The sequence below is a fragment of the Barbus barbus genome (assembly GCF_936440315.1).
Source record: "Barbus barbus genome assembly, chromosome: 3".
NCBI classification, from domain to species: Eukaryota; Metazoa; Chordata; class Actinopteri; order Cypriniformes; family Cyprinidae; genus Barbus; species Barbus barbus.
The window spans coordinates 45871038-45893202 of record NC_136731.1 but is presented as its reverse complement, the minus strand read 5'-3'; the positions used below and the strand labels follow the sequence as shown (position 1 = coordinate 45893202).

The window sequence follows — 22165 nt, the reverse complement described above, 5'->3', positions numbered from 1 at the left end:
ACGTCTTGCTAAAACGGCTCATTTAAACACAGCCCCAGATTTTCATAACACTGCCCAAGTGTATACGAAAACAAAGGGGGCGTAACTTTTATTCTCGCTGTAGTATTGTTGTCATGGAGATGCTGTGTGTGTCCAAATATGGTAAGAGGCGTAACATTTCCATCACATGCTTGAGGTATTTGGCCAATCACAGTGCACTGGATAGTTGGCCAATCAGAGCACAGCGCTCGTCTCAGAACGATATACTTCGTAAAATTCCACGTTTTAGAAAGACGGAGCATAGAGGAGCAACAATAATGTACAGTATGTGGAAAATGTGTTTTTTGAACCTTAAACGCATAAACACATTGCATTACACCAAATACACAAAATGTGACGCTGGAGCACAAAAGCAGTCGCTGGGGAATATTACTAGAAATACCCAAAAGTATGGGTCAAATTATGGATTTTTATTTTATGCCAAAAATCATTAGGATATTAAGTAAAGATCATGTTCCATGAAGATATTTAGTAAATTTCCTACCGTAAATATATCAAAACTTCATTTTTGATTAGTAATATGCATTGCTAAGAACTTCATTTGAACAACTTTAAAGGTGATTTTCTCAATATTTAGATTTTTTTGCTCCCTCAGATTCCAGATTTTCAAATAGTTGTATCTCAGACAAATATTGTCCTATCATAACAAACCATACATTAATGGAGAGATTATTTATTCAGATGATATATAAATCTCAATTTCACAAAATTGACCCTTGCTCCAGGGTCACAAATAATGTTATTTTCAGCTTCGTCATATGAGCCCTTTAAAAGTGGTTTGATGATTGGAAAATGATGTATTTTGGTTGTATATAACTAAAGTATCCCAAAAGCATAATTCCACCCGAGTGTGATGGTGTGTTTGTAATGATCTGTGAAGCGTTTGCTGTAAAGACAGACTGAAGAGCAGCAGCGTTTGACATCTGGCGTTTATTCACAGCTGAAATTAAAACACAATAACGCAGGAAGTGTTCAGAAGCGCTCACAGCAGCCCCTCCATCTCGCGCATGAAGGCCTCGTACATCTGGTCCTTGGTCTTGAGGCCGGGTGGCATGGTGCCAGATGACTGGCTGGGTTTGGCTGTGGCCACTGGTTTGGGTGGCTCCTCGTCCCTGCGGCCCGGGGCCCGGTCCCTGCGCACGCGGAGCGCCGTGGGCACGAAGCGCGTGACCTCTGTCTTGGGGTTGATGATCTGCGGCTTGGCAGAGATGATGGCTCCGCCCGGCGGGGCCGAGGACGCCCCGGGGCCCGAGACCGTGGGCCGCTTCTCGATGGTGGCCGTGGTGCCGGGGGGCGGTGGCATCTGATGGGCAGGGCCTCTGGCCAGGGGGGCGGAGTCGCTGGAGGAGGGCGTTGCCGCGGGCAACTTCTGCCGGATACTGGGCGGAGCGCTGAGGACATTGGGATTGAGCGGAGGCGGGAACATAGAGAGGGGCGGAGCCATGCGGGGCGGAGGGGGCGGGGGCATTCCTGCAAATCAACACAAACCCATCGTTACAACTAGTCAACATTACAGCAAACAAAAAACAGAAATACAGCAAATTTCAGTTAACGGTGAAAATTAGTTTGGGATCATAGACTGAAACTAGGGGTCAAGTCAAATCAACATTATTTACAACGCAGACTGTGTCGAAGCAGATTTACAGTATTAATTAACCCCCCATTTTTTTAAATAGGCATGAAAGTGCACTATCCAAGCATCAATTGTTGTAATTCATGAACACTTGTGAATTCAGAGCTTAGGTTGCTCTTTTTAAAGAAGACAATCAGCAGATTATTGCAGAAGTGGAATTTTTTCAAAACATTAAAGTATCAAAAAGCTATAAAAGTTTAAAAGTACTGTAAAGAAAATGCACTGTACTAATTTTTATTCTATATTATATAAATATTTTACAGGTTTAACTGGAGATGGGCCATTTGACACGGTTTTACTCTACTGAAGCAGACGGGTTTGAAAAACTGTGAGGCTCGTATCAAATCTCTGTGATCACGTGACCGATGACGTTTGAGTCTTCATACGTCACAGTGAACCACCTGAAGTGAGGTGACTGACTCGAATCTTTGCCGTGGCTTCAGTCATTATAAGGAGACGCTCGGTGTTCCCTCCCTGCTTCACAGTAACACGTTCATGTGAGGACAGTGACTCTCGGCACAGCTGCTGTCTCTCAATACTGAACTGGGATCAGCAGGACGTGTCGATCATCTGAGAGCGGCCGCTTTAACTGCAGCTGAACACTACATGTATCTGCAGGGTCTGTACAATCAGCATCAAAAGCTCCACAAGGCTCATCTGCCCATCTCTAGGTATAACTCTAATTTTCAAATTAGTCATTTCCAAATTTTATGTCCATTCCAAAACTGAATTTAATGCATTTGTCACAAATGTCGAAATTTCTCGGTCAATATTACTTCCATCACAAAATAACCACCACAGACTCAGACCTTTCCAACAATATGTATTTTATCAGGATTATAAAAAGTTTTGATTCTAAAAGGCCGTAATACATCTTGACCCCGCCCACTAAGGGGAGGAGCCAGCTGAAAGATTTTAAAGCACCATTTCCATGGTGTAACAGTGTCGGATTTCAAAACTGTTTTTAAACGGTTCACAGCAAGGACTATAGTTATAAGGTTTCAATAATTACAATACATGACAATAATTGAGATGTGTAGAGGTTTAAACAAAAGGAAGTGTATGTGTATGATATAACGTGACTGTAATGGGTAATCAGAATAGCCTTTTTACTCGATCAGTCTGTGCTTTTTTATTTTCATTTTTAGTTTAGTAAATTTAACTTCTGCTTTAAAAGCAGTGTTTTTGTTTTTGGATTGCAATGTTAGAAAGTAATGTGATTTTAACCCTTTTTTGCACATAATATATGCCTACAAGCTTACATTCACTTTATTTGTTTTCACAGCATTTAATATGCATTTCTTTGGACAACATTGGGCAGGATGTTTATAAGTTTATTTATATATATATATATATATAGATTAGGGCTGTATACCTTGGAGAACCTGGCGATACGATACATACCTCGATACACAGGTTACGATTCGATACGTACCTCGATACAGAGCTGTCTCGATACGATTTGATACAATGTGACACGATTCGATACGATTCAATAATAATACATGGGCCAGAGCCAATTAGTTAATGCTGAACACATTTACTCAACAAACAGAACTCTGCATTTTTCTTCAATTTATTGAAGACAAAAGTGCATTATAAAGTGCATTTTGCTTAAATATTTGCAACTTTAAGTGCTCTGATTAATTGTACACAAATTGTATTAATCTGGAAATTACCACAAGTCAACATTTAACTTTCCAAGGGTACAGTCTGAGCTCACACAAGCACAACATCTTCTTCTTATTCTTAACTTCTTATTAAATCTTCTTATAATTCTTTTTTGTGACACCATGTACTGCCATAACATATTTCACTATGAAATCACTTAAAGGCTACATCGTTGTCCGAAGTAGTTTGCGTGGGGTCCCGTGTTTTTTTGTGCTGCGCGAAGCTAGCTTGTCTGCATGGTGTCTTTGCAGGTTAGTTGTATTACCGGTGTAGTGTATAGAAGCCTGGCAATGCTTGCAGATTGCATTTGTTTTATAGATCCCTTGCTTTCCTTCCTTTGCTTTAAAACCAAAATGTGTCCAAACATCTGCCTTTAGGGACAACGGCGCTTCTAAAATCTTCGACATTTTCCATGAGTTTTTTTAAACTCGCGGGCGCCGCTGCGCCCCCTAATGGCTGGGCGGAGTATCGATACTAAGGGCTAGAATGTCGATACTGCATCTTTATTATATCGGTATGTATCTAAGAATCGATATTTTGAGCACACCCCTAATATAGATGCGTGTTTTTATGAGAAACTGACGTGAGAAATCAAACACAGCACCATTCAAACTGTTTTCCATTTAAATGACATGATATTTGTCCCAGATCGTTGATAATGCACATAAAGACTTCACCCTGGGCTGGAAGACTCTTTAGTGAAGCGTTAGTCTTTCTGTGGCTCTAATAAAGTCTGTGTGATTCATATAAAGCACAATCCAGCTCTGTATCTTTCATTTGCTCTGTTGCTTTAACGAACTTCAAACTCATCTACACTGATTTTTGATCGTTCTTGAAGTGAGCTTTTGCCCGTCTGGTGATTAAATCATTAAATCAACTGTGTCAGACCACCGCTGGAGCTGAATGCATCCGGTGTGTGTGTGTGAGATACCGCTCCAAGACGCAGCGGTGTGTGACTAACAGATTCAATTATTTAGACTCGATAATCATCAAGTGTTCTAGAACAGAAAGAGTTAAACTGTGAGAAAGCAGACATACAATATCCTTGCATATCTAATTCAATGATATGGCTTTGGTGGAGATATCTAAAGATGGCCATCTAGGTAGTGTGTTAATTTCAACATCTAGTAACACACACACACCCCCAACACACACACACACGTTTCACTATCCTTGTGGGGACTCTCATAGGCATAATGGTTTTTGTAATATAATATAATAAAATACCAAACTACATAATACTATTATTGTTAGAAATTGCAACAATATAAAAATAGAAATACAATACATTTAAAATTTTAATTAAAACAATAAGTAAACAATAAATGAACAATAATCTACAGCTTTCCTGTAGCTCAAATAGTAGAGCATGGCGCTAGCAACGCCAAGGTCATGGGTTCGATTCCCAGGGAAAGCAAGAGCTGATAAAATGTAGAAACTGTAACTTGATGCGATGTAAGTCGCTTTGGATAAAAGCGTCTGCTAAATGCATAAATATAAATGTAAATGTAATCTCCTGGCCAGAGGAGAACTGGCCCCCGACTGAGTCTGGTTTCTCCCATGGTTGTTTTCTCCATTCTGTCTCAGAGGGAGTTTTGGTTCCTTGCCGCTTGCTCAGTTGGGGACACTTCATTTCTAGCAATTATCATCAATTTGATTTCACAGATACTATTTAAACTAAACTGAGCTAGACAATGACATCACTGAACTCAATAATGAAATGCCTTTAACTGAAAATTCAGTGTTTAATCTTATTATTATTCATTACTGACACTCTATCCTCCAGCTTGATACTGTTAAGTGCTTTGAGACAATCTGTATTGTTAAAAGCGCTGTATAAATAAAGGTGACTTGTACTGTAGAGACCATATATTCTATTGCCCTACAAACTCTCAAACGCACTCGCTCGCTCACACACACACACTCTCTCACACTCTCACACACACACACACACACACACACTCGCCCACTCTCTCACACACACACTCACACACACTCGCTCACTCTCGCTCACACACACTCTCAAACGCACTCGCTCGCTCAAACACACACACACACTCTCTCACACACACTCGCTCACGCTCTCACACACACACTCGCTCGCTCTCACACACACACTCGCTCACTCTCTCACACACACACTCGCTCACTCTCTCACACACACTCGCTCACTCTCTCACACACACTCGCTCACTCTCGCTCACACACACACTCTCTCTCGGTCAAACACACACACACTCTCACCTGGGGGGGCCGGAGGCGGCAGGCGTGGCGGGGGTCCTCTGGGGGGTGGTCCAGGGGGCAGACCCGGCGGGGGTCCAGGCGGGGGTCCAGGCGGGCGTCCCGGAGGAGGCCCTGGAGGCAGCATGCGCGGTATGGGGCCCCTGAGGGCTGCAGGGAGTCCAGGGGGCCTCAGGAACGGAGGAGCACCTGTGTGTCACAAAACCCAGCATCAGCAAACATCTCACCACAACAACCACCAAACACGTCACATGACTCCTCAGACGATCAAACAACATCAGTATCTCTGCACAGAATAATCACTTTCAGGGAAATATCTTGTGCTTAACTAATGACTCTGGTGAGACTGCTGCTCGTCAGCATCATCTGTGTGATAACCCTAACGATGATGATGATAATGAATGAGTGACGCACCGGGAGGCGGTCCTGGGGGCGGTCCTGACGGCGGTCCCGGCGGCCTCATAGGAGGAGCAGGGGGCGGTCCTAAAGGAGGAGGCCCTGTGATTGGTGGAGCCTGCATGTGTGGGGGAGGCTGCTGCGCTGTCATTGGTGCTGACGGAACAGGAAGTCTGGGATTGACCAATGACTGAGCGGCTTCAGTGGAGACCTGATCCTCAGCATCCGACTCCTCAGAGTCTGTGTACTCCTCTTCATCCTCGTCCTCCTCATCCTCCGGGATAGACTGACCTGCACACACACACACATCAAACATCTAAAGCTGCTTTGACACAATCTATATTGGTGACTTGACCTGGTCTGGTCTCACACACCTGCCATCCGGAGCATCATGGCCTGCAGTGGAGTGATGCTCTTGGTCTTCATCACCCTCCTCATCCTCTTCTCTTTGGGCGGCGGCATGTCAGCGAATCGCACGCTGCGACCTGAGTGAAGAAAACATGTCAAACCCTCGTTCCTGATCTCCAATCTACTGAAGTATTTCCTTCAGAAAACGTGCAAACACCATCTCAGCGTCATACCGCTGGTGTGTTCATCAGTCCTCACTCTTCTGCTGACGGCTCACCTGTGTGTTTATCACCTCTGTCTCGCTCCTCGTCTCTGTCGTCATGGCGATCAGCATCTGCGTCGTCTCTCTCTGCGCCGCTGTCGTCCTGCGAGTCGCTGTCGTCGTCTGCGTCGCTCTCTCTGTCGCTGTCTCTCGCTCCGGTGTCCATCATCTCCGAGTCTGAACCGCCACCCTCTGGCACGCACACACACACACACACACCCACACACACACAGCATGCTGTTTTAGAAACAACGTAAAACGTGTTAAAAAAACCTAGGAATGTAACGATGAGCCGCGAGCCGGATGAAAATCAATTCAAATGTGTGACGATTCAAATCGGTTGAGATGCCAAACAAATCACGATACAATTATTATAGGACAGGGTTCCCACTCTTTCATGAACACCAGATTCAAGGACTTAAGCACTTTTTCAAGCACCATTTATTTTATATCAAGCACCTATCAAATTCACACGCCAGCATACGTAGTGTCAAGAAAGACCTTACAGTTCTTAACATTTACATTAAACATTTCAGAGTAATAATGTTTTGAATGTGTAGGCTTCATAAATTTAGACCGTTTTGAGCAGTAGTGTTCAAAAGAATTTAATGAAATCCATTGAAGTCAAAAATAATCAGTCTTCATGTATTTCACAACACTTCAGCATGTTATTCTTATTAAGTGAGGGTCATTTTTTAGGATTCACCTTGTTCTTCTGGAGACTCCAGGAAGGTTGCAGCTCTGGAAAATGATGGCGCTGGAGACTAAATGGTTCCCGATGGTTTCACACCTAATTCTGAATTATTTTGCAGTTAACGTCTTTTCTTCTCCACCTCTTTTTATCTGACCCCGCTGACACAGTGAGCATTTCGCTGACCAATGGTCACGTCTTAACTCTGCAATTTCTGTATTGCATTAGTTTGGGATATTTCTCATGGGGATTTAATCATTTTTGAGTCTGAATTAAATCTCTTTTCTGGCTCATTTAATCTGTAAAAGACCTGAATATAAGGAGTTTTTCACTTCCAGCTTCATGGACAATTATATACAGCATCACTCATAAATGATTTTAATAGTAGTTGTTAAGATTGATGTGGTTTAGTATTGGTAAAATATGCTTGAAAGTAGCAAGTACTTTCCAGGCCTTGAATCCATATGTCTGAAATGCAAGTACTTTCAAGAAGCGTGGGAACCCTGCTCTGTGGAAAACTGACTGTCTTTAGAAAAGTTGTGGTATTTTCTGTTCATCTCGCCTCTGAACGATGCATATTAAAGCGAAGCTGCTTTGTTCACAGCAGTAACCCAGGAAACACTATCATTGCTGTTTATAGACAGCAACAACATAAACAAGCGTTACTGCGCATGCAAGCTTTTGTGGCCCTAACTTAACTTCCGGTAGACATCCAAACAGAATCAATAACAGCAGCTAAGTCCCTCTAGAGTAGATTACTTTTTGATATCAAGGAAAATGTGTTTGCTGCATAAATCAGACGTGCTTATTAAAACTGTTAATTGATTCTCTGCCAGCAGGAGGCGCTTTAAAGCGGGAAAACTAGAGGTTTATCCGGTAGCGGCTGTAGATAAAGCAGAGCTCCGCTCACAAAAGCTGCTTTATCAGGCATATAACATGCAAGCTGAAATGAAAATGACATCCAACAGCTTCTAAAGCCAGAAATACAGTGATATTAAAACACCCGCGCCTCGTTTTGATTTTTAAACGTACATTACGTGCTCATGTTTATTCAACGAAGCCTTTTGGAAAATCCGTCAGTTTTGATATCACGGCGAGTCGCCACAAATAAATGAATGAGAAACACATCCCAAGCACCCGAGCCCAACTTCATTACTCATCACTTTAACTTTAACTGTGTTTGAAGCCGGCGCCATTAACCAGACCGATAAACAAACACAGAAGTGAACTTCGGGCCAGGCGTGTGCGTCTGATGAAGCCGTCTATAAGCGCCACCTGCAGGCAGAGAGTGAACCTGCGCCTCACTCCAGATGCAGTGGTTGCCTCTCATTTTAAATGGAAAGAGCACAGACAAAACCTTAGTTTGTTTATATGAAGAGATTTATTTTATTTAACATTTGATTTGGGGTTTGTTTTAAAATTTCAATTTTAAAGCAATTTTCAATTGCGTTCATAATTGCAGATGAATCACATTCAATTATGAACGTGATATTGTGTATCTTGTCAGTGACCTGTGTATTAAACACCGCTCCACCTGAGAGCAGGTGATGGAGATTTACTACTGATCACAGAACCGGCTTTACTGACTAGATGTTAGCATAGGCGGGCGTTAGCGTACCTGTATGGTGTGCAGCAGGTGCTAGTGCGGCGGGCGTCAGCGTACCTGTGCGGCAGGGTGTGTTAGGGTACCTGTGCGGCGGGGTGTGTTAGCGTACCTGTGCGACGGGGTGTGTTAGCGTACCTGTGCGACGGGGTGTGTTAGCGTACCTGTGCGACGGGGTGTGTTAGCGTACCTGTGCGACGGGGTGTGTTAGCGTACCTGTGCGACGGGGTGTGTTAGCGTACCTGTGCGACGGGGTGTGTTAGCGTACCTGTGCGACGGGGTGTGTTAGCGTACCTGTGCGGCGGGGTGTGTTAGCGTACCTGTGCGGCAGGGTGTGTTAGCGTACCTGTGCGGCAGGTGTGTTAGCGTACCTGTGCGGCAGGGTGTGTTAGCGTACCTGTGCGGCAGGTGTGTTAGCGTACCTGTGCGACGGGGTGTGTTAGCATACCTGTGCGGCGGGCATTAGCGTACAGCTGCAGGACCTGTGGGGGCGGTGGCCCCGGCGGGGGTCCCGGGGGTTTGCGTCCCGGCGGCAGGCGAGGAACTCCAGCTAAAGCGGCCGCTGACAGCGCTGAGCTCTTCCTGAAACACAGGAGTGAACACACACTGACAGTCTCTCCTGCGCTACAGTTATCTGATCAAACACAGAGACTCACACACTGAACACGTCATCCGTTCAGGGTTCATATAAACTGAAGGATCAGAATCTGAAACTGGACTGGATTCATTTAGACAGCTGGATGATGTTAAACTACAGCACAGTGCATCACACTCACAGTCTCGTTTCATTCCTGCCAGAAATTAAACATTTCTCTTTAAAGAGAGAGAGCATCACTGCTTCATAAACTACAGCAAATTCTCATTAATGATCTCCAGTACAGTCAAGTCAAGTCACCTTTATTTATATAGCGCTTTTAACAATGCAGATTGTGTCAAAGCATTTAACAGTATCAAATTGGAGGATAGAGTGTCAGTAATGTATAATATATACAGCTGCTGAGACATCAGCCAGGAGACACACACTTTACTGAGGATTATTATTAATCTAACATCTAGATACAAGTGTGTGTGTGTGTGTGTGAGAGAGAGTGAGTGAGTGAGTGAGTGACAGAGTGTGCGTGTGTGTGTGTGTGTATGTATGTGTGTTTGTGCGTGTGTGTATGTATAGAGTGTGTGTATGTATAGAGTGTGTGTATGTAGTGTGTTTTCTGACCCGAGTGCGGAGCTCTTCTTCAGGATGGAGGGCGGCTGAGCTCCAGGAAGGGGAATGTCCTGGATCAGGATGCTGGATGGAGCGTGAGGCATGTCTGGAAGAGGAATACTGTCCACCTCCACGGACTCAGCGTTCTGACGGACACACACACACACACACACACTCATTAGAGCTGAACTCATTTCTACTGACATCACTAACATCTTTACAGCATCACAATCTCTGATGCATGTTAACCCCATAAATCTGCTGTATCGTATATGTTTCTAAGTTCTGTGAATGATCCACAGTTTAGAGTGTTTTATCCAGTAAAAAACTATTTTAGTGTAATTGTACAAGCGTCCAGCTTCAGCTGCTGCTTCAGTGTCAAATCTTGACTGATTTGATCAAGTAAACGTCAGAATAACTGCAGTCATATTTCCAGATGAACACTTACTGGACCGAAGCAGCTCAGCTTTACTTGATACTCCATCAATCACTTTCTAGTAACATCAGTGCATCTCAAATCTGACGAGGATCTTCTGAGGAGCGTTTGTTCTCGGTCGCTGTTATAAGTTGGGAAAGCCGATTAGTCACCAGAAGAGATGGACGCCAGCTCGCGTAAGTGTTGGAATACTTGGTCGCAGTTCTGTTGTTTAAATTATTTACTTGCTGCTAGGAAGGAATAGTTAGTTTCCTACCTATTTCTACTCTGCATTTTCATTGAGGTTTATGTGTTTGATTGCACTTACTGGTAATTAGAATAATTTGCGTCTCAGCCAAGAACGAGCCTGTGTGACTGTGCGAAGTGTTTAGTTTCGTCTTGAGCTATTAGCAGTCCTTTAACCTTATTGGCTGGGCTGATCAGAAGCCGGCTACAGCTGTTTTCACTCTAGTTCCCTAGACTGTATTTATTTGATGTCCGAGCGCTGACGCGGAAGCGTCTGCGGAAGCGTCCAGCCGTCGTGCTCAGCCTCCTCGTGTGAAGACCTACGAGTGTAAAGACCGACGACTTTTTCCTGCGCGACTTTAACCGAGCAACGACACCGAGCACACACTTAAGTATCATTTCTATCTTCCCTCACACACTCTCCTTTCCTATTCTCTATCCTTCCACCTCTATCATGTGTTTCCAAACCATTCCGGTTCTCTCTCAACCTCGCTCTAAAAATACACGCAGAAGGCTACGCAACCCTTCTAACCTGCACCCTATCTCTACATCCTCCACTGCACCTCTTTCTTTCTCTGTGGGTCTCTGGAATTGCCAGTCAGCTGTCAACAAAGCTGACTTAATTTCTGCTTTTTCCTTACATTCCACACTCAGCATCTTGGGCTTGACTGAGACCTGGATTCGTCCAGAAGACACGGCAACCCCAGCTGCTCTCTCTCACAATTTCTCTTTCTCTCACACCCCAAGGCAAGTTGGCCGGGGTGGGGGCACTGATCTGGCACTCCACTCTTAGTCTACGGCGATTTCAACATTCACCTAGACAGGCCTTATGCTACAGACTTCAATTCACTCCTAGCTTCATTTGATCTCAAACGCCTCCCCACTACTAGCACGCATAAATCAGGCAACCAACTTGATTTAATTTACACACGCAATTGTACTACAGATAACATTCTGGTACAACCACTACATATCTCTGACCATTTCTTCATTACATTTACTTTACATTTTGCTACCCAGGTGCCACCATCTCCCTTACCGGTTACTTTCAGACGTAACCTACGCTCCCTTTCCCCCTCCCTTCTTTCCTCCGTAGTATCCTCCTCTCTTCCCTCGCCTACCCATTTCTCTTCTCTGGATGTAAATGCAGCCACTGACACTTTATGCTCTACCTTAACCTCTTGTCTAGACGACATCTGTCCTCTCTCCTCAGGCCAGCATGGGCTGCCCCTTCTAACCCCTGGTTATCCGATGTTCTTCGTGAGAATTGGACCAAACTCAGAGTGGCAGAGAGAAAATGGCGCAAATCAAACGATCCGTCGGACCTGAGTAGGTATCAGTCTTTGCTTTCATCTTTCTGTACTGAAGTCCACACTGCCAAATCCTCACATTTCCACAACAAGATCACCAGCGCTCCAGACATGCGTAATCTCTTCAGAACATTTCATTCTCTCCTCTGTCCCCCTCCTCCACCTCCCACCACTTCGATAACAGCTGACGACTTTGCCACTTTTTTCACAGACAAAACTAGAACAATCAGTAACCAGTTCTCAACTCCACAGGACCTCCAATCAACCACATCCACTGCTCGAACTCCCATCTTCTCCTTCTGTCCCCTCACCGAGGCAGAAGTATCCAAACTTCTCCTCTCCAGCCATCCTACAACATGTCCTCTCGACCCAATCCCCTCACACCTTCTCCAAACAATCTCTCCCACACTAACACACATTATCAACACATCTCTCCTCACAGGCATCTTCCCCACAGCATTCAAGCAGGCTCGGGTAACCCCACTGCTCAAAAAACCTACATTAAACACTTCTCTTTTAGAAAACTACAGACCTGTCTCTCTGCTTCCATTCGTAGCGAAAACACTCGAATGAGTTGTCTTCAACCAGCTCTCACTGTTTCTTTCACAGTACAACAAACTGGATGCTAAACAGTCAGGCTTCAGGAGTGGCCATTCAACAGAGACTGCGCTACTCTCAGTCACTGAAGCCCTGCGAATTGCAAAGGCTGATTCCAAATCATCAGTCCTCATTCTGCTGGATCTTTCTGCTGCTTTTGACACTGTCAATCATCAGATCCTCCTGTCTACCCTCTCATCACTGGGCATCACTGGGATTCCACGTCGCTGGTTTGAATCCTCTCTCACCGGTAGACCTTTCAGGGTGGCCTGTGGAGGGGAGGTATCCAAACCACATCAACTGGTCACTGGAGTTCCTCGGGGATCGGTTCTTGGACCCCTCCTCTTCTCCACATACACTACATCACTGGGTCCCATCATACATGCACATGGCTTCTCCTATCACTGCTACGCTGATGACACACAGCTCTATCTCTCTTTTCAACCAGATGACCCAACGGTAGCTGCACGGATCTCAGGCTGCCTGGCGGACATCTCGGCATGGATGAAAGAACATCACCTACAGCTCAAGCTGGCAAAGTCGGAGCTTCTTGTCTTCCCTGCCACTCCGACTCTACAGCATGACTTCAAGATTCAGTTAGGCTCATCAATAATTGCCCCATCAACTTTGGTCAGAAATCTTGGTGTAATCTTTGATGACCAGCTGACCTTCAAAGAGCACATTGCAAAGACTGCTTGATCCTGCAGATTTGCACTACACAACATCAGAAAGATCAGGCCCTTTCTGACAGAGCATGCTGCACAACTTCTTGTCCAGGCCCTTGTCGTTTCTAGGCTGGACTACTGCAATGCTCTTCTGGCTGGACTGCCATCAAACACAATCAAACCTCTACAAATGATTCAGAATGCAGCGGCACGACTGATCTTCAACGAGCCCAAAAGAGCGCATGTTACACCTTTCTTCATCTCCTTGCACTGGCTACCAGTGGCAGCTCGCATCAAGTTCAAGACACTGATGCTTGCATACAGAATTACCACAGGCTCAGCACCCTCCTACTTCCACTCACTATTACGAACCTACATCCCCTCCAGAAGTCTGAGATCTGCTAGTGAGCGACGCCTTGTGGTACCATCACAGAGAGACTCAAAATCACTCTCCAGAACATTCTCGTTCACCATTCCTGGCTGGTGGAATAATCTTCCCACCCCTATCCGGAATGCTGGATCCCTGTCAATCTTCAAGCAACAACTGAAAACTCATCTCTTTCGGCAGTACTTGACTTCATCCTAAAGCAGGGGTGTCCAAACTACGGCCCACGGGCCATCTGCGGCCCACTATCACTCCTGTTGCGGCCCGCGGGCCGTAGTTTGGACACCCCTGCTGAGGGATTTTTTAAAAAAAAGATACGATACTGCAGAGGTGGGCAAACTACGGGCGTTTTCATCCAGCCCGTGAGGCAGTCGTTCCAATATGCAATATCAGTAAAATCCAATAGATGACGCTGTAGCCTGTATTGCAGTATACAGTCAGGTCCATAAATATTGGGACATCGACACAATTCTAACATTTTTGGCTCTATACACCACCACAATGGATTTCAAATGAAACGAACAAGATGTGCTTTAACTGCAGACTGTCAGCTTTAATTTGAGGGTATTTACATCCAAATCAGGTGAACGGTGTAGGAATTACAACAGTTTGCATATGTGCCTCCCACTTGTTAAGGGACCAAAAGTAATGGGACAGAATAATAATCAAATCAAACTTTCACATTTTAATACTTGGTTGCAAATCCTTTGCAGTCAATTACAGCCTGAAGTCTGGAACGCATAGACATCACCAGACGCTGGGTTTCATCCCTGGTGATGCTCTGCCAGGCCTCTACTGCAACCGTCTTCAGTTCCTGCTTGTTCTTGGGGCATTTTCCCTTCAGTTTTGTCTTCAGCAAGTGAAATGCATGCTCAATTGTATTCAGGTCAGGTGATTGACTTGGCCATTGCATAACAGTCCACTTATTTCCCTTCAAAAACTCTTTGGTTGCTTTTGCAGTATACTTTAGGTCATTGTCCATCTGCACTGTGAAGCGCCGTCCAGTGAGTTCTGAAGCATTTGGCTGAATATGAGCAGATAATATTGCCCGAAACACTTCAGAATTCACCCTGCTGCTTTTGTCAGCAGTCACATCATCAATAAATACAAGAGAACCAGTTCCACTGGCAGCCATACATGCCCACGCCATGACACTACCACCACCATGCTTCACTGATGAGGTGGTATGCTTAGGATCATGAGCAGTTCCTTTCCTTCTCCATACTCTTCCCATCACTCTGGTACAAGTTGATCTTGGTCTCATCTGTCCATAGGATGTTGTTCCAGAACTGTGAAGGCTTTTTTAGATGTCGTTTGGCAAACTCTAATCTGGCCTTCCTGTTTTTGAGGCTCACCAATGGTTTACATCTTGTGGTGAACTCTCTGTATTCACTCTGGTGAAGTCTTCTCTTGATTGTTGACTTTGACACACATACACCTACCTCCTGGAAAGTGTTCTTGATCTGGCCAACTGTTGTGAAGGGTGTTTTCTTCACCAGGGAAAGAATTCTTCGGTCATCCACCACAGTTGTTTTCCATGGTCTTCCGGGTCTTTTGGTGTTGCTGAGCTCACCGGTGCGTTCCTTCTTTTTAAGAATGTTCCAAACAGTTGTTTTGGCCACGCCTAATGTTTTTGCTATCTCTCTGATGGGTTTGTTTGTTTTTTCAGCCTAATGATGGCTTGCTTCACTGATAGTGACAGCTCTTTGGATTTCATCTTGACAGTTGACAGCAACAGATTCCAAATGCAAATAGCACACTTGAAATGAACTCTGGACCTTTTATCTGCTCATTGTAATTGGGATAATGAGGGAATAACACACACCTGGCCATGGAACAGCTGAGAAGCCAATTGTCCCATTACTTTTGGTCCCTTAACAAGTGGGAGGCACATATGCAAACTGTTGTAATTCCTACACCGTTCACCTGATTTGGATGTAAATACCCTCAAATTAAAGCTGACAGTCTGCAGTTAAAGCACATCTTGTTCGTTTAATTTGAAATCCATTGTGGTGGTGTATAGAGCCAAAAATATTAGAATTGTGTCGATGTCCCAATATTTATGGACCTGACTGTATAATCCCTGATTTACACCATCCCGACGCTCCAGTCGATCCGCGGCACGTTTCAGAAGCGGCTCTCCGCGCGGCTTCACTAAAGAGAGGCGCCTAGTCTGTTTTTGACGGAGAGCCGCACAGAAATAGCTATATACACTACAAAACTGGCACCAAGTTACGTTTTAAAAATATGAAAAAGTGTTCATTTGTTTTGAAAAATGCCTTGTATTGGAACTGTTTTAAAAATGCTTAAAAGACTATCCAGTATCAAAACAAATGCCAGTGTTATCCTCCTGCTCACGGGTGCTGTCATTTTGTGGGGAAAACATGGAAAAAATGTGTCGTTTTATCTTGCAAAGATATGCTTTCTTCTGTTTTCCACACACATTTGTATGAAAATGGATATTGTACTGTTTTTCCTGGATTATCAATTGCATTTTTTCATCTGAAATGTGCTGTGATTTCCAAGGCGACTTAACCTGCTACCGTTCACCAGAGCGACGTCGCACTGAACGCTATTTGTTTGCATGTGTCATTGTTTTCTAATAGAATAAATGAAACGGGACAAAGTTAATCTTGACAAACTATATATCATTTTGAAGGTCTAAGCCTCAAGCATCGACGACAGATCGCTGTTTTTCGATGGAAAGCTTATAAGGAATGTATTTGCTACATTTGTGTAAGCAGTACACATCCAAACACGCAGAGTAAAAAAGCAGTACGTACCTTTATCATTGTAATAACGAGCCACAAACGAGCCACTGCTGAAATCCCAGTTTAGTTAGAGGTAAGGCTCCACAGAACAACATCCCAGCGAGCACTTTTAGTCCAGCGAAACAATAACGTTGTAATAAGGATGAATATTCCTTTGTTTACGTTTCATTTCTTCAGAGAGTTATTGTTCGCGTCCGTTATGGAATAAATTACGCTCAAAAACAGCGTCTTGGTGGTAAAAAAACAACACGGTGTTGCAGCATACGGTTTTACAAACATAATGAGACCGTCTACGGAAAAAAAAGTCTCAGAAAAGCGGAATATAGTTTATTTGAATTTGGCGCTCCCTCCAGTCAGCTCTGACGCAGGCTATGACGCAGCTGTCATCTGAGCGGGGCGTAACTTAGCGATCTGCTTTATCCATAAAAAACTTTTTTTTTTCTTCTACATTTTTTATATGTGTGTGTGTGTATTGTGTGGGGAATGTGGCCGTATCTGCATGATTATAATCTGTATGGACGGACATCAGCGTGTTTATTAGCGACTCTATGACAGCTATCATTGTGATTCATTGATCAGCTATTATTGATTATATGGCCCATCTGTATGATTATCATCTGTATGGACGCACATCAGCGTGTGATTACTGACTCTATGACCATGTCTGCCAATATCACTTCATGTCTGGCAATCAGAATACTTCAGTATACATACTATATACAAAGCATTTTTTTTCCTTTTTTATTACTCAAATAATTATTTTTGTATTTTTTAGTGCTCAAATAAATCTGTCTATTATTTTATAGTTGAAAAACTATGCAGGAACATGTATAATGACTAAAATATTTTGTATAATTCTGCAATCCATTTGGTGGTTATTTTTCCTCAAACAGGGGGGTGGGGGGACTATTAATAGTTTCAGAAAAAATATTGCAGGAATCTCATTTTTCATGGTATCTTCTTCAAATTTGAAATATGAACTCATGAGACACGTGGCTTTCAACCCATTACTTTTCTGGATTGCTCCAGGACTTATTTCATGTATTTGTATATGAAATAAAAAAACATTCAGTGTGGAAAAATATTTTTCAAGGCACGTCAGTGTCTATAACTTATCTTTTTGAGCATTATCAACTCTGGATGATGGATAGTAAAGCATAGAGTGCCAAAGATACCTAATTTGTTTGTGTAGCACACTTTGTCAGGAACTGTTACCATTTTAATTTAGGTAGGTTATTTTCACCTGTGAGGCCCACAATGGGGGCGAAGGTTAACAGGTTAAAGCAATCAAGGTCAAGTGCAAAGCGCGCAAATTAGGATTGGTGATGAATGAGAAAAGGCAAGTGAGTTTGTATTGTGCATTTTCCAGCAATCACGCCGCTAGTTTCAGTTTCGCTTTAAATATTTAGGCTGGGCAATTATAATATATGTTTATAGTGAATGCCACTATAATTTGTGTTTGTTTTTTACTTATGTTTTCGTTCTTTTTTCTATTCTGAACACTCCTAAATTTACAGGACTTTTTGTGGAGTGTAGGGAATATAAATACATGTTTCTAATGTTTGTAAACGTTTAGTTTATTTTACATTATTTCTGATTGAAATTGAAAATGTGTCATTCATTAATTGATTTGTACACCGATGCAACTTATCTGTGTGTCAAAGTGCTCATAAAAATAGGTAGAGATGGTAGAGGAATAGAACTGCCATGTAGGTACAAGTATACATAGTACAGTAGTGAGTGTCAATTTAGAATTTTTTTTTAAATAAATCAAAGCTTCATATTATGCGGCCGCCCCTCACTTAATGTGGAAAACTTGATGTGGCCCTCGAGTCAAAATGTTTGCCAACCCCTGTCCTAAAGTCAGACCATGCAAGCGGCAGCCTCTCTCACACACACCTTGACGGAGTCGAAGTAGAGTGACAGCTGTCCTCTCTTGGTCTCGTACTCCACCTCCAGCTTGCGCAGCTCTTTGTACATCTCTGGATTCTCTCGCTCGTACAGACGGACGATCCGCTCGAACGTCTCACGCAGCTTCTTACGCTTGTCACGCAGAACCTTCTCATTCAGCAGCGGCTGCTGCACCGGATTGAACTCTGAGACCAACACACACACGGTCAGGACACACACTATGACAGACAAACACACAAACAAACACACACACCCATCTCGTCGAGTTTCTCCATGTCTCTGATGATCTGACGTGGGTCCTTCATCTTCAGCACAGCTGCTCGAACCATCATTCTCTGCTTCTTGTTCTACAATAAACAAAGAAACACACACACACACACACACACACGTCTGTAACCACAATGCGTCTGCTGCTAATCATGCTTTGTTATGTTTTCACACACTCGCTGTGTAACAACACACAGACTGAGGCCAGTCCAGAGCTCAGGAAGAGGCATCTGGACCTTCACCTGTCAGAAGTGTCTATACTTAAGTCTCTGTCTAGAGGTCAGAGGTCGTGTACATACCTTCTTCAGCTCTCTCTTGCGCGCCTCCTTCCCTGCGCGCGCACACACACACACACACACACACACACACACAGGTTAGTGTACACAGCAGCGGTCAGACAGGTTTACTGGTGATCTGAGGAGTGTGTACTCACTGGCCTGATCGGTGGGATTCATGAACTTCCCACTCTTGGTGGAGGAGGTGGAGCGCCGGCCCATGACTGCAGACGGTCTGCTTCACCTGAACCACGCACACGCACACGCACACACACACACACACACACGCACACGCATACACACACACACACGCACACGCACACACACACACCATAACTAGAGTCAGGTACAGCAGGTTACACTGCAACATGTAACTAATTATTTTTCCTGATAAAACAGTAATACGTTGCATTTTAAATTGATGTAATTTCATCACGGTTACTAATGTCAATAAAAGTTACAAATGCAGGGTGAAAAAAAGCATGAAGTAAAAATCATATTTTCTTTACAAAAGCACAATGTTTAGTTAATATTGTGAGTGTACAAATAAAAGCAGACCTTTTAGAGTAATACATCATTTGAAACGGTAAATATTACGAAACATTTAAGTTCTTTTCACTCTTGTCAGGAAAAGTGATCGTTCAAGTTGCTGTTTTAATAGTTTTGTAATTTTTCAGTCGATATTAAATTAATGAAAGAACTGAGTTTCACTTCGTAGTGTATTTTTTAGATTTGATAACTTGAAAATTAAATCAGACTTGAAAGTAAAGTAATTAGTCATCTGATTTATACATTTTTAATTACTTACCCAACACTGAACATAACATACACACTCTCTACACACTCTCTCTCTCTACCCACTCCATCACACACACACACACACTCACTCACTATCACACACTCACTCTCTACACACTCACTCTCTCGCACACTCACACTATCACACACACACACACACTCACTCTCTCACACACACACTCTCTACACACTCACTCTCTCACACTCTCTCTCTCTACCCACTCCATCACACACACACACTCACTCTCTCACACACACACTCTCTACACACACACTCTCTCACACACTCTCTCTCTCTACCCACTCCATCACACACACACACACACTCACTCACTATCACACACTCACTCTCTACACACTCACTCTCTCTCACACTCACTCTCTCACACACTCACTCTCTCACACACACACTCTCTACACACTCACTCTCTCTCTCTCACACTCACTCTATCACACACACACACTCACTCACTCTCTCACACACACACTCTCTACCCACTCCATCACACACACACACACACACACACACACACTCACTCACTCACTCACTATCACACACACTCACTCTCTCTCACACACACACACACACACACACACACACACACACACACACACACACACTCACTCTCTCTCACACATACACACACACACACTCTACACACTATCACTATCACTCACACACACACACACACTTCTCTCTCTTAAGGTTTCTCTCTCTCGCTGTGTGTGTTTCTCTCTCTCTCTCTCTGTGTGTGTGTGTTTCTCTCTCTCTGTGTGTGTGTGTTTCTCTCTCTCTGTGTGTGTGTGTTTCTCTCTCTCTCGCTGTGTGTGTTTCTCTCTCTCTGTGTGTGTGTGTTTCTCTCTCTCTCGCTGTGTGTATTTCTCTCTCTCTGTGTGTGTGTGTTTCTCTCTCTCTCTGTGTGTGTTTCTCTCTCTCTGTGTGTGTGTGTTTCTCTCTCTCTGTGTGTGTGTATTTCTCTCTCTCTCTCGCTCTGTGTGTGTGTGTGTTTCTCTCTCTCTCTCTCTCTCTCTCTGTCTGTGTGTGTGTGTGTTTCTCTCTGTGTGTGTGTTTCTCTCTCTGTGTGTGTGTGTGTTTCTCTCTGTGTGTGTGTTTCTCTCTCTGTGTGTGTGTTTCTCTCTGTGTGTGTGTGTGTTTCTCTCTCTCTGTGTGTGTGTGTGTTTCTCTCTGTGTGTGTGTTTCTCTCTCTGTGTGTGTGTTTCTCTCTGTGTGTGTGTGTGTTTCTCTCTCTCTGTGTGTGTGTGTTTCTCTCTCTCTCTCTCTGTGTGTGTGTTTCTCTCTCTCTGTGTGTGTGTGTTTCTCTCTCTCTCTCTCTGTGTGTGTGTTTCTCTCTCTCTGTGTGTGTGTGTGTGTGTGTTGCTCTGCTGTTGTTTCCCGCTTCATAAACACACCGATGATCGTGTTATGAGCACACGCGCAGATATGATATGAATATATGAATGCAGCGGAAGAAGATCAGAGTAAAGGCCAAACTCACCTCGATCTCTTAAAAATATATCTAATATTCTCGTTTATCTCTCGTCAATAAACGCGTCCAACAGCGCTATCCATCTTTCCTGCAATGAGCGGAAACACGCCACGGCCCCTGAACTACGTCACTTCCGCTTCAGGACTTTTATTCTTTAAATTGACAGCAGCTCGCAGTTACTAGAACCATGTGTGGAGAAAACGTGTCGCTCAGCTTATCATCTGATGTGAATGTTGCGATCTTATTTCTGTTCATGGTTTCCGACATTGATGGGAGAAACGAATCTCCTCGAAGCTTCGAATCAAATGAACCGATGCTTCTCAGAATGATTCAGTGACTCGAAGCGCTGGTGACACCTGCTGGTCAGGAGTGTGTACATGCAACAAAATCTCAGGATAAAACATGCTTAAATACAGCTTTTACAAACCCATTGCAAATACTTTCTGAAAGTATAATATAATAAATGCAATTAAAATAATAAAATGCCTTTAAATGTTAACTGTCTGTAAACGTGATTTTAAAAAATAAATAAATTATTCACTTGCAGGGCTTGTTTTGTTTGTTTTATGGAAAGCTTGTACAGAGGCCAGTAAGAGACTATTGACTACAGGTGCTGGTCATAAAATTAGAATATCATGAAAAAGTTGATTTATTTGAGTAATACCATTCAAAAAGTGAAACTTGTATATTAGATTCATTCATTACACACAGACTGATATATTTCAAATGTTTATTTCCTTTAATTTTGATGATTATAACTGACAACTAATGAAAGTCCCAAATTCAGTATCTCAGAAAATTAGAATATTGTGAAAATGTTCAATATTGAAGACACTTGGTGCCACACTCTAATCAGCTAATTAACTCAAAACTCCTGCAAAAGCCTTTAAATGGTCTCTCAGGCTGTATCCGAAATCGCCCCCTATACCCTCATTCACTAGTCCCTACAGTAG

At 43.5% G+C, this 22165-nt stretch overlaps 1 protein-coding gene across 1 annotated transcript; it reads right to left on the bottom strand.

Moving 5' to 3' along the window:
• Window positions 1-954: 954 nt before the first annotated feature.
• LOC306856007 (WW domain-binding protein 11-like) lies at window positions 955-21489 on the bottom strand. Its single transcript, XM_079394965.1, has 12 exons — window positions 21222-21489; window positions 19086-19171; window positions 18952-18983; window positions 18639-18732; window positions 18374-18570; window positions 10098-10231; window positions 9333-9466; window positions 6606-6782; window positions 6355-6465; window positions 5999-6271; window positions 5588-5773; window positions 955-1509 (listed from the first exon to the last, which is right to left on the bottom strand). The coding sequence occupies exons 2-12, from the start codon at window positions 19147-19149 to the stop codon at window positions 1022-1024; spliced, it is 1890 nt and encodes a 629-aa protein (XP_079251091.1). The 5' UTR covers window positions 19150-19171; window positions 21222-21489; the 3' UTR covers window positions 955-1021.
• Window positions 21490-22165: the final 676 nt, after the last annotated feature.

Excerpts from the sequence above, each read along its gene's own strand:
- LOC306856007 (XM_079394965.1), bottom strand. The coding sequence starts at position 19,149 with ATGGGCCGGCGCTCCACCTCCTCCACCAAGAGTGGGAAGTTCATGAAT. Across the intron at positions 9,467-10,097 it reads AAGAAGAGCTCCGCACTCGG|GAAGAGCTCAGCGCTGTCAG; the intron begins GTCAGAAAACAC and ends CCTGTGTTTCAG. Across the intron at positions 6,272-6,354 it reads CATGATGCTCCGGATGGCAG|GTCAGTCTATCCCGGAGGAT; the intron begins GTGTGTGAGACC and ends GTGTGTGTGCAG.